The 12266-nt window shown below is 42.5% G+C and overlaps 1 protein-coding gene across 13 annotated transcripts in view; it reads left to right on the top strand.

Moving 5' to 3' along the window:
* Positions 1 to 12266, top strand: part of LOC137618184 (osmotic avoidance abnormal protein 3-like) — a 174637-nt gene that overhangs the window by 105955 nt on the left and 56416 nt on the right. For 11 of the 13 annotated variants that reach the window (XR_011039738.1, XR_011039739.1, XR_011039737.1 and 8 more), the window contains one exon: positions 11245 to 11438. The exons of the other annotated variants lie outside the window; for them this stretch is intronic. Coding sequence is in view for 6 of the 11 variants with exons in the window: in XM_068348257.1 (XP_068204358.1) it covers positions 11245 to 11438 (194 nt within the window). In the remaining 5 variants the exon portion in view is untranslated. The remainder of the gene's footprint in view (positions 1 to 11244; positions 11439 to 12266) is intronic. 13 annotated transcript variants of the gene reach the window in all.

Raw genomic sequence — 12266 nt, 5'->3', positions numbered from 1 at the left:
TTTTATTGACCATTTTGAAAGATTATTAGCATCAGAATTTTTTTTTTTTTTTATTTCTCGACTCTTCAAACAAACTACCCTCCTTATATTAATAGATTGAAATCTTTTGTGGAATTGTGATTTTCATTGTTAAAAAAAGGGTACGTGGGTCATGTTGACTTGTTGTACTGATGATGCATTTTCAGTTTTTCAACTACAGTAATACCTCAGTTTACATGTAACTGAATACAGTACAAAAATTTTTTTGGGCTCGGCCATGTTGTCCTGATGGAAGGTTCCTATAGGCATCTTTCTAAGGGATATTTGGCCACAGTGATACTCCCAGAGAATTGACCACAGGTCTCCAGAATTCTAACATTTGGCTCGAGTACCCTTAATATCACTCTTGGATATCGCATAATATCAGGGGACGTATTTCTTGATACGATACATAGCAATCTTCACCCCGAATAGAGTTTTCGCTTTGAGGGGGAAGAGTGGCAAAATTGAAGGGGAGCCGTCATCAAGGTTACCCGGTGGATCCCCTCCCGGTACCACCTCGGCGAACCATTCCTTTTGTAGTAGCGAATTAAGCACGGTGTTTCTCCCAATCGCTCTCAGTGTTGTTACTATTATAAAGGATTACTGTATTACAATGCAATCTCTAGCATCTTCATCCTCTGGAAAGTTGAGTATTTAATCTTTCCTGTGTATAAATTTTGGCTCCCTTCTCACATTTAAATTAGCATAATTTAGATGTGTGTAGTGGAGCAGACACATCACTGGAGGCGGCCATTTTGGACCGCTGTCGTACGCCATAAATGCTTTATTTAGTTAGTAGTACAACGTTCCTGGTATTTAGCTATAATGAATTCTAACTATTTAGGCAAATTATACTAGTGAAGATAAGATTCACACATGTAATATTTCCTCTTCTGTTAAAACGTTTCGATAGTATACGTTAGGGCCTCGGTGATATAAGTAGCCGAGATCCCGACTCGGGTTAGGTTAGCCTAACGCGTTTTAGTATACTTTAGTAACGTTATCCCCGTTTATCCTCTCGTATCGTTTTATTAATTCAATCGGAGATAGAACATCTCGAATTACTATCATAATTCGATACTCGTCTCTTTTAGAGATATAAGGATAAACCCTTCCTTCCCTCTGAGTGCCACCATTAGGCTGCAACCCTATCTATCGTCTTGCCATAGAGTAGTGTACTTCGGCTTGACCGAGATAGTGTTTCTGTCCATCCTCTTTGCCGGTGAGTATCCCGGCTTTGAAATACAACAGTAACTCGGAGTATTCAGTGTTGTTGCCGGCAACACTACCGATGGGGGGATTAGTCATTCTCCTGCCGGTTACACCATTGCCGGCATAGGAAGCCCGGCTTCCCTAGTCCACAACCGAAAGTGGTAGTACAATTGCCGTCACCTTTCTCCCTTGCAGACTAGAAGACATGTCTTATATCTGGCAATGTCATAGGCTAAGGAATCGTTATTCCTCTGCCGCCAAAGACGGCACCGGCAAGGAAACAGCGTTTCCTTGATTTGCAGCCGAAAGCAGGAGGCATATCTGCCGCCTTCTTTCTATGCAAAATATAAGACCCTTTCCCTTCCCCTTCTGTCCTTTAGTGACGGCTTAGCCATCACGACCCCTGTGGCCGGTATTCTACAATCACCCCGCTTGCCGGGCTAATTACGATGCTGGCCGGGCTCCTACAGGCTCCGGGAAAGGTTGTGCCGGCCATGATGGCTGCCGGTGGGAGACCCATTACAACTTTGAGTATTCTTCAGTCCTCCCTTGGACTGCCATCCACAAACCCTATAACTGGCAGTGCAGCCGGCAACAGATATTGTGGCTAGATGGAAGCTAGAATTAATACATTCTCTCCCCTTCCATTTGAATCCTCATTCTGGAAAGAAGGCAGTAGAGACAGTAGTCCCTACAACACTAATTATTGTACTAAACTATAATAATACGGTAGTCCTTCTCTCCATTCTTTCTCTCTCTGTCGGCTAGTGCCGCCAGGTACTAGCCTAACCCGGTAGTATACCGGCAGAACTACAGTATAAGATTATACAGTAGCCAGTATTCCTGCAGTATAGTAAATATGTTGGTGTGGTACTGTTATAAACACACATTAGAGTTCTGTCTCATGTCTCTTCAATGTGATATATAGTTGTAGGTTACTTCTTCTGAATAAGTCCATGTAAGTTAACTTTAAAGCAGTTTATTAGTAGCTCCATCACAGGAGTATAGATGGTTTGGTCGGATGACCATTCCGTATGACAATTTTGAAAGAACTGACAAAAATATCAAGTTTGGTGATAACGTTTCATTAGTTATCTCAGCATTTTACATAAATATGATAACACAACATTACTACAGGAAGCCATCTGGTTCCGTTGAGACACTCGACTGTTTCTCACGGGATGCCTGTATTGTGTTTACTCTTCATACAAAATGTTATATTGCAAAGGTTTAGCTTGGTCATGACTTCGTATCCTGTTATGACTTGGCGTTCCCACACTCCTACTTCTCCATTGATCCCTTGGGTCATGGATTTTATTATGTACTATTACAAATACAGCAGTTAGAAAACTACAGTATATAACATACAGTAGTATGATTTTCCAACATACTCTGTGTATCCTTTCACAGTCCATTGTTGAGACCGCTAAGTAAATGTTGAGGTAAAGCATTCCTTCAACATTCTGATGTATCCTAGATCATCGAAACACATTTTTTTTACCCTTCAGTATTAAAATTTCACTTGTGGGGAGTTAATATACACTGACTTCAGCTCTAAGTACTAGAGCTATTCCACCCTATATTTCCCTAATAAGGAAATTTAAAATATTAATATTGAGGGAGGTCACAGCAATTGCCTTGACTGGAAACACAGATGTGTGTCTTTCCTATTTCCTTTCTAGCTTACTATCCTAAGCTATAATTATAATAGTAATGATTACTATTTGATACATGCGAATATCTTTATCAGTATGATAAATTACCCCATACTCATTTCACTCTTTATTTCCATACAGGAGGAGAGCAAGGGGAAGTGTGCAGTCCTGTTCTGCAACCACAAAAGTAGGGCCTTTTGTGGCCACAAGATGTGCAGGTGGTATTTGGATCCCTGAGGTACTGGAACCCTTATTTTAGCATATATTATATCAATAATTAAACAACCTAGTACTCATTCACCCTTTCCTCCCTTACAGGAGGAGCCAATGGCAAAGTGTACAGTGGTGTTCTGCAACCACAAGAGTAAGAACTTTCGTGGGCATACAATGTACAGGTCTTATGCCCCTGCCGCATCATATCTGGATCCCTGAGGTTCTGGGACCCGAAAGGTCACTCCAATTGCTTGAACTTGCTGACCGACGGCTTTGTAAAAGACATCCCTGACACTACGGAGTCAAGGGATATGGCAAGGGAAACCCAACAAAGGTGAGTATAAGGCTTCCAGAAGAACTTTCAGGGACCTTACCTACCTAACTAATCTTTGAAGTGCCTACTGTTCCCTAAGGCTCAATCGAATACATTTGTGCCTCAGGCACAGGTCCAGCCTCCCTCTATCCAAGAGACGGTGGACAACAGGCACTGCAAGGCTTGGACATCCACCAAGATCGGATGTCAGAGGCGTCCATTAACACCAGACAGGACTTACTGCAAGAAGGCCCTGAATAAGGAGTGGTTCAACCACCCACGGAGGAAGAAGGATCCGTCTCGATGATGACTGAGGTACCTCAGCTCCCTTTTCCGGCATATTAACTTATGCTGTCAACCTCTGCAACCCCAACTCCCCAACTGGCTAGACAGTTCGGCTGGAGCAAAACGCTCCTAGAGTTGATCCAGCAGATGCTGACACTGTTCCAGAAGGAACGAGAGGAGAATAACCAAGATCTCAATGAGAGGAAAAGAGAGGTACAGGGAAGGAAACGCCCTGGTGCTTCCAGGGGCTCCGCTAAGCCCCTTGAAATATCTGACTTCCCTCACTGTTCCAAACCAACCCCTGGTGGTAGACGGAACACATGCCCAGGTTGAATAGGAAACTTTATATCTCCTAGAAGTTGGGGCCCAATCCCCTTGAAGAGCTTCAAATCTGGCCCAGCTTTCAGCGTACCCAGAATGCTTCGTGAGACTACGAGATGAACCTACATCCCGCGAGGAGGCTATACCGAAGGAAGTCATTGTCCTTGAACATGACAAGGCCCAAGCCTTCCTTGCCAAGACCCAGAAAGGGGCCGGATATAATAACTCCAAAGTCTCGGCATTGAACAAGAAGCATCCAACCGTCATTGCTCCTTCCTCAGGAGCCTTCCCCCCTTTCGGGGAAAGCCCTAGACTATGTCAGGAAAGCAGTCGAAGAGGCCAAACCCTGCCCAACCCTAGAGAAAGGCAAACCATTATCTCTAGCTATGCCCACCTGCGAGGAGAAGTGGAAAAAAGTACATTTAACCTTCTCCGTCTCAAAGTTGGATCCAGAGATAGCAGGTCAGCAGATTAACAAGAACCTTCCTAAGTTGACAAACCATCCTTTGAGAAGGGAACAGGAGACGAAAGATAAGCTTGTCACCTCCCTGTCTCATCAGAACTGCTTAAGAAATGTGTGCAGGCGTTTAGTAATGCCCCACCCTTGTGATGGATTTGTAGGTTTTTCTCAGGTCAAAAAAGGACCGGTAGAGACCATGTGTTTGCCGCATCAACGGTGAAACACGAACGCAGAAAACGTATTTCATCAGGTATCTGGGGCGTAGACCCTTTCCCACGGGAACTGGTCCAAGAAGTTATTACCAAAGCCACCATGGAGAATGGGAACTTGCTCCAAAAGTGGGGCATGTCCTCAAAGAGGAAATCATCATTAGAACTGCACAATTTCCGACCGTGACCATGATCATGGTGCCTCAAATGATAGCCCAGCTGTAAACCACCTTCTAGATGGTTTCTCATCAGCTTGTAGCCAGTCACCTGTATTTAATCCAGGTTTTGAAAGGCACTTGACCACCTTTCGGCCCTACAAGGTAAGGGCCCAAAAAGAGGATCCTCCGGAAATCCCCCAAGGGTGGAGGAGGACGCGGTCACGGAAATATGTCCTTAGGAACCTCTAAACAATGTGAGGTTCCAGGTAGGAGGCAGACTTTCCACTTTCGGGATCGTTGGACCTTCGATCCCTCGGTCCACAGCCAAATTACGAATGGACTTGGTTGGAAATGGAACGAAATCCATCCCACCTTTCCAAAATTCTTCCAAACCCCCCCCCCCTTATTGGTAGAATATGCCTCAGAACTCTTGAATAAGAAGGTAATGAGGAAAGTGAAGTCCATCAAAATTCCATGGAAGGCTGTTTATGTTCCAAAGAAGGACTGGGACAGACCCAGAGTCATTCTAGACTTGTCTCTACTCAACAAGTTCATTGAGAACAACAAGTTCCGGATACTTACAGTGCAACACATAAGGACCCTTTAACCAAAAAAGGGGCGTATATGGTCTCAACAGACCTGGCAGCAAATGCTTACGGGTACCTACCAGTCAGTCGCCCCCTCTCCTCCTACCTAGGATTCAGGCTACAGAAGACAAAATTTGTCTTCACAGCCATGCCCTTTGGATTAAATATAGCCCCAAAGGTATTCACAAAACTGTCAGACACGATCGTCCAGCACCTATGCTCCGAAGGAGTACAGGTAGTAGCATACCCGGACGATTTGCGGGTTCAGGCAGCATCCAAGACTAATTGTCTGCAAGCGTCCGGAAAGGTGATCTAGTTCTTGGAACACCTGGGCCTCAAGACTAGTCGCTAGAAGTCTCGCTTTTCTCCAGCTCACAAGTTTCAATGGTTAGGAATCCGAGGAACTTGCAGTCACAACACCTCTCCATTCTATTAAAGAGGAGGAGAGAAATAGCAGCATCTGTCAGGAGACTAATCCAACACAAGAGGATTTCAAAACGCCAACAGGAAAGAGAACTGGGCTCTCTCCGGTTCGCAGTAGTGACAGACCCGGTGCTAAGAAGCATAGCCAAAGGATGCGCCAGGAGTCTGGAGAAGATACGCATCAAACGCTCGAAGAGATCGACAAGGTTAACACAGACCCGATTACGCACGCTATTGAGGCCGTGGTCAACGAATCAGAGCCTAGCACAGACAATTTTCTTGCAACCACCACAAACATCAGTGGCGATACACACAGAAGCCTCCCTGAAAGAACTGGGAGGCCATCCGTATGAAAGAATAGGGCAAGAAATTTATCATTCCCGTTCAAAAATTTTTGCATCAACAGGCCATGACAGTCCTCCTGACATTGAGGAAACTATCCCCTCGCAGAACAGTCCACATCAGATTGGCTCTCAACAACGAGATGATAGTAATATGTCTAATCAACAAGGCTCGAGTTCACCTCACATCAACTATGTGATGTTAGCCATCTTCCACCTGGCAAGGAAGAGTAGATGACAGTATCAAGCAGTTCACCTTCAAGGGTTCCGCGATGTAACGGCGGATGCTCTATCCAGGCGAAAGCCGATAGAGACAGAATGGTCCCTAGACGCAGACTCATTCTCCTTTATTCTCGATAAAAGTCCCGGAACTGCAGATCGACCTCTTAGCAACGAGCGACAACAAGAACTAGTAGCCCCTTACGAGAACCTCAAGCAGAAGCAATAGACGTCATGTGTTTCGACTGGAACGGATGGAATCGAATGTATCTGCTTCCACCAACCAATCTCCTGCTAAAAGTTCTCGACAAGCTAGTATCCTGCAAAGGAACAGCTCCTGTAGTGGCCCCCAAATGGCCCAAAAACAATTGGTTTCCTCTAGTTCTAGAATTGAAACTGTAGCTGTTTCCTCTGCCGTACCCAGCTTTATCAAAACTGGTGCCGAAGTCGGCTGTTACATTTCATCCCCGAGAACCAACAACCTGCATTTCAGGATTTTTTCGGCCTAGCAGCGAACAAAAGTTCGAGATCTCGAAGAATGTGACCGACTTCATTGTAGAGTAAAGGTCAAGTCCAACCAGGAGACAACGTGAATCGTCTTGGAATAAAGGGGCACCCCTCGTGAAAACAAGGGGACCAACATAAATCTCAACAGGTTTCTGTCTCTCTTTCTTCTTCTACCTACTTGAACGAGGCCTGACTTCCACTACGATAACCACGTGTAAGTCGGCCTTGACCAGACCTCTTCTATTCGCCCTTGAGACGGACCTCATAAGCGAACCCTTTTTTAAGGTACCAAAGCATACACTAGACCCAAGCCAACAAGCCCTGTAAAGCCCATTACATGGTCATTGGTCAAAGTCTAAAGTGGGGTTTACACGGCCGAACAGCTCGCCGAGCCCGGTTGTCGAACCTACTTGTAGAACGGCTCGAAGAGCTTTTAGACAGTACATCGAACCTCAGTGTGCCTCGTGCTAAAACAACGTTAACATGTCTCTCGACCAGGACGATTTGATAGCCATTGCTTTAGCAGTGGCACTAAGAAGGAAAAAAAAGATCAAAGTAGACGAAGGATTGGCTACCAAAAAGAGAAATTTTTACACACCAACTTGCTTGTTGCCTTAAAATTAGAGCCAGATGACTGGCGCAATTATTTGCGTATGGATGAAGACACGTACATTGATCTACTGAATCGTGTCGGCCCCTTCATTACTTATGAAGATACAACTATGAGGAAGGCCATAACTCCACATGAAAGACTGAGTGTCCGCTATTCCTTTGTTTCTGGCTACTTTATTGGAATAGTCTTTTGATTTAACTTAACATAAAGCTGGATGAGCCCGATATGCATGTATGAAATCAAGTACGACTTCCTTCTCATAATTGGTTTCATTAATGGCAGCCATTATTCATTTCTTTGAATGATGCTTCCTCTAGCAGGTTTGAATAACAACTGAGGTTCGATGCTCGACACCCTTTCACACCGTTCGTCAAACAATGTAGCTCCGCCCACAAAAGTCAAGATGAGCCTGACTTTCATCGAGCCGTTCGACGAGCGCGCTCGACAACCAAATACCCCGTTTACACGCTCGAACATCAATTCAAACACAGGGTTGTCGAACCAGGCTCGACGAGCTGTTCGTCCGTGTAAACCCCGCTTTACACTATGCTTCAAACCTAAACAATGAGGATTGTACTCTAAAGGAGCTAACACAGAAAGTCAATTTTCTGTTCGGAATAGCCTCAGGGGCTAGAGTTAATGAAACATTGGCCCTATCAAGGATGTAGGCCATATTCAATTCACAGAATAGGGAGAACTGAATCCTTACCCGATCCTACTTTTCTCGCCTAAAACGGGCTGCCCACCAAAAGGTGGGGTCCTTGGAGAATCTGCTCACTGAAGGAAGATGTCTCCTTATGCCCATTAGGATGTCTTAAGATCTATCTTCGTAGAACTTCAGATTTCAAGGAAGGACAGCTCTTCCGAGGTGATACGTCAGGATCAAAATCTACCCTAAAATAACTGAGAGCAATGCTCACCACCTACTTATTCGCAGAGCGGATCTTGACAGCTCACCCGCAGTTCATGATCCTAAGAAAATTGCTTCTTCACAGAACTTCTTCCAACACTATTCGAAGCAAGTACATAAGATAAAACATGTTGTGGTGGCAGCGGGTAGTTCTAAAGAACCCGTCGTCTAAGCCTGCGACGAACAGTAAACTGCCCTGGGACTTTCCAGTGCATCGGGTGCATGGGTACATTTACCCTCAAGTGCAAATCACAACTATGTTTAACACACTGTTCCACATAGGTGCATATCTGGCCGATAACACCAGTGCCGAGTGAACGTTGCATCACGGTGTTCATGCATTTCCAAAATCTGTACAAATCAGTCAGATTTGGTTTCACATCTCTATTGAGTGGCATCATTTCGATGAAATTACATTTTTTCCCAAAAGGAGAAAATATGGACCCTGATGTGTTTTCAATGCCAGATCAGATTCATACCTGATTGTAACTACAATTGATAATTTCGCTACAAGGTAAAATACTGAACGTATTTGCGTCTTATTGCTGCTATCTCAGTAACAGACGAATAAAGTATAGGTAGAGTTTTAATTAAACCCTAGAAGGGCCCAAATTGAAATCAGAGTGCAGATTTCCAAGGGATAAAGGGTAATCTCTAAGATTTACCGTCCGTCCCTATGGAGATACAAACTTTGAATCCTTATAGTCAAAGTCGACACTTTCCCTGCAGGGGGCAGGAAGCTCTAAGCTAGTTCCAAGCTTAGTGGATATGGCAAATAACGGTAATGTCATATATAAAGGTCTACGAGACCATATAAGGAACTCGTCAAAGTAAAGGCACTTATACAAACCCACAGATATAGTACTTTCAAGTAATTCTCTGCTAAACTTCCATCAGGACGACATGGCTTAGCCCAAAAAACGGATTTTGAGCAAAGCGAAAAATCTATTTTTAGGTGATATGGTCATGTCGTCCTGATGGACCCTCCCTCCTTTCCAAAAAGGAGTATACATATATGTAACAAAGTCCCCACCCGAAACTACGCTATATGCGGCTATCCATGCTTAATTGCGACAAGGAATAGTTCGCCGGGGTGGTACCGGAAGGGGATCCTCCGGGTAACCTTGATGATGGCTCCCCTTCAATTTCGCCACTCTTCCCCCTCGAAGCGAAAACTCTATTCGGGGTGAAGATTGCTATGTTTCGTATCAAGAAATACGTCCCCTGATATTATGCGATATCCTTAAGAGTTATATTATGGATACTCGCGCCAGGAGTTAGAATTCTGGAGACCTGTGGTTAATTCTCTGGGAATATCACTGTAGCCAAATATCCCTTAGAAAGCTGCCTAAAGGAACCTTCCATCAGGACGACATGGCCATTATCACCCAAAAATAGATTTTTAGCTTTGCTCAAAATCCGTTTTGCATACGATCATAAAATTTCAATTCTGTATACGAGCATTGTATCGGTCTGTGAGCAAAAACTTTCCCTCCTTATGAATATATTTGTGGACATAGGTACTAACAAGACACATAGTGTACGTGTGTATTTATGGATGTGTGGTACGAATCGAGAGAATTCCATTTATTTCCTATGGGAAAAATGTCTTGGTTTACAAACTTGCTCTGAAATGGATTAAACTTGTTTACCAAGATACTACTGTGTCTTTTATTTACTGCTCATTTCTGAGAATGGAGAGGGTTAATATTCAGGATGACAAAATGATGAGTGACCAAGTTGCTTTATCGCCCTGATCTTTTGTCTTTTTATTGGAAGTTTTCTCCTGTACAAATAAAATTCTCATGGTATTGAAATTTACTATTATAAATTAAACAAGCTGATAATGTAATAAAATTTCTAGTGTCGAGGATGTAGGTAAAGTATCAGTGAGATAGAAAACCTAACATCTTCCTTATTAGATTTCGTTGGAGTAGAACAGTAATAAGTACAGTATCTCCGATATTGTTTAATAATAAAGGTGTGAATTGTTTCATGGGTATTTCATTTTGTTTGGTAGTAGTAGCTTATGCTTTTGCTGAATATGGATAGAATTATTTTTTCCACGACATAACAGTGGGCAGGGTAAAATGGTAGGCCTGTAGAGAGAGTTGAAGAGTTTGTATACTTGGCCTCACAAAATTTTCAGATTTTTTTACATCATTCAATGTAATAGATGCCTAAAGGGATGTATTATCACTTTTAAATACAATACCTGTATGGTATTTTTTTCGTTTGTGATATTTCTGCATATCTTCAGAACTCACTTAGTTGTAAATGTAGTAATCCAGCTATATCCTTAAGATATAGCTAATGGTATCCTTTCTTTTTGTTCTCATTCCCGTCATCCATATGTTTAATCCACGCTAATAACACCTTTTTTGCACCTGTATATTTTTTTTGGTAAGCGTAAATGATTACCTGGCCGTTTTTACAGCACCCTTTTTTATATTATCTTCCTTAATTCTTTGGTTATTCCAGTATTTTGCTCGTTTGTGTCCTTTGATATTGTTTTGTCTAAATTATTTTTCCTTTGTATACTTTCCTTAGACAATTATTTTTACTCCTGTTGATCACTTAATTTGAGTACAGTCTTTAGCCTCTTTTGTTGCTATGCATAACAGCTGGATTCTAATGGCTTGATTCTACATGTTAAAAACTTAATTCATGCGTATGCTCACTTTACTTTACCCCTTCTCTCTTACCTTAAACTTTCAATCTACCTATCTCCTTGTCATGTTAGACTGTTATATCATGCATTCCTGGAGCATGTCGCCTCTCTATCCACAACTTACAGGACCCAACGGCACAGTATCTGATACGATCAACAACAAGCTGAACAACAACTTAAACAGCAGCTTCAACAACGGTAGCAGCAACAACAGCAACACAACTCAAAATGGTATCCAGCCTGGTGGTCGGTTTCCATCCCAAACAGCCCCAGCTAGGTTGGGTATGTGGGATGATGATGACGACGACAAATTTCTGAAGGTTTATTGAAAATCCCTGATTATGGGATCTGTGTGTGCAGTTAGTTGTGCATGGTTTGTTGCTTATCAACACCAGGTTAAGAAGGAAAGTGATCTAAAGATTAACTGTAACATAGCTTAGAGTAGCATGGAAAGATTAGGGTGTTTTCATTTGCTGCAAAAAATGTCATTTGAGATTTATCTACATTTACAAAGTGGAGAGGCAAATTAAACCACCAAATAATGTGGCTCTTCAGAAAGCCAGTATTTCTTCCATGAATATATTTTTATGTTACTGCACGTTATAAGCCTTTACACCTTGCATGATGCTCTTTACTTTCTATTGCAATGTTGCATGTATTCACACACTGCACATATATTCCCTGGGCTATACTTGGAGGGGGACTGGTTGAATTAGTACTCCATAGTAAATTATAGAACCATATAGCTGTTGAATTAAGCTGGTAGAGAAAAATGTGTAGGTTTTTCAAGAATGCGTAAGCTTTATCATTAGGTTGTATATATAGCTTTTGCGTGTTTTCGATATGTTAAGTATTTTCATCAAATGAAGTAATTGTGGTGAATGGTACTTTGAAAATTATATGCTTTGGACAGCCAGAAAACCATGCAAGTTGAAGTTCAAAGAGCCAATGAAAGGTATATAGGGCACTCATTTATATTTACCTATACAGTACTGTAATTACTCCCTCATTATTATTTTAACACTGAAGCTTCCATTTGAGTGTTAGGTGATAGCAAGATTCATTATTCCTAATGGTATTGCTTTTATTACTGTAATATAAATGCAGTTCATTACTATATCATGATCATGTTTTTCAACAAGAAACTT

This window comes from Palaemon carinicauda, chromosome 24 (assembly GCF_036898095.1).
Source record: "Palaemon carinicauda isolate YSFRI2023 chromosome 24, ASM3689809v2, whole genome shotgun sequence".
NCBI classification, from domain to species: Eukaryota; Metazoa; Arthropoda; class Malacostraca; order Decapoda; family Palaemonidae; genus Palaemon; species Palaemon carinicauda.
The sequence above is the reverse complement of the archived record's forward strand: the minus strand, read 5'-3'. Positions and strand labels throughout refer to the sequence as shown.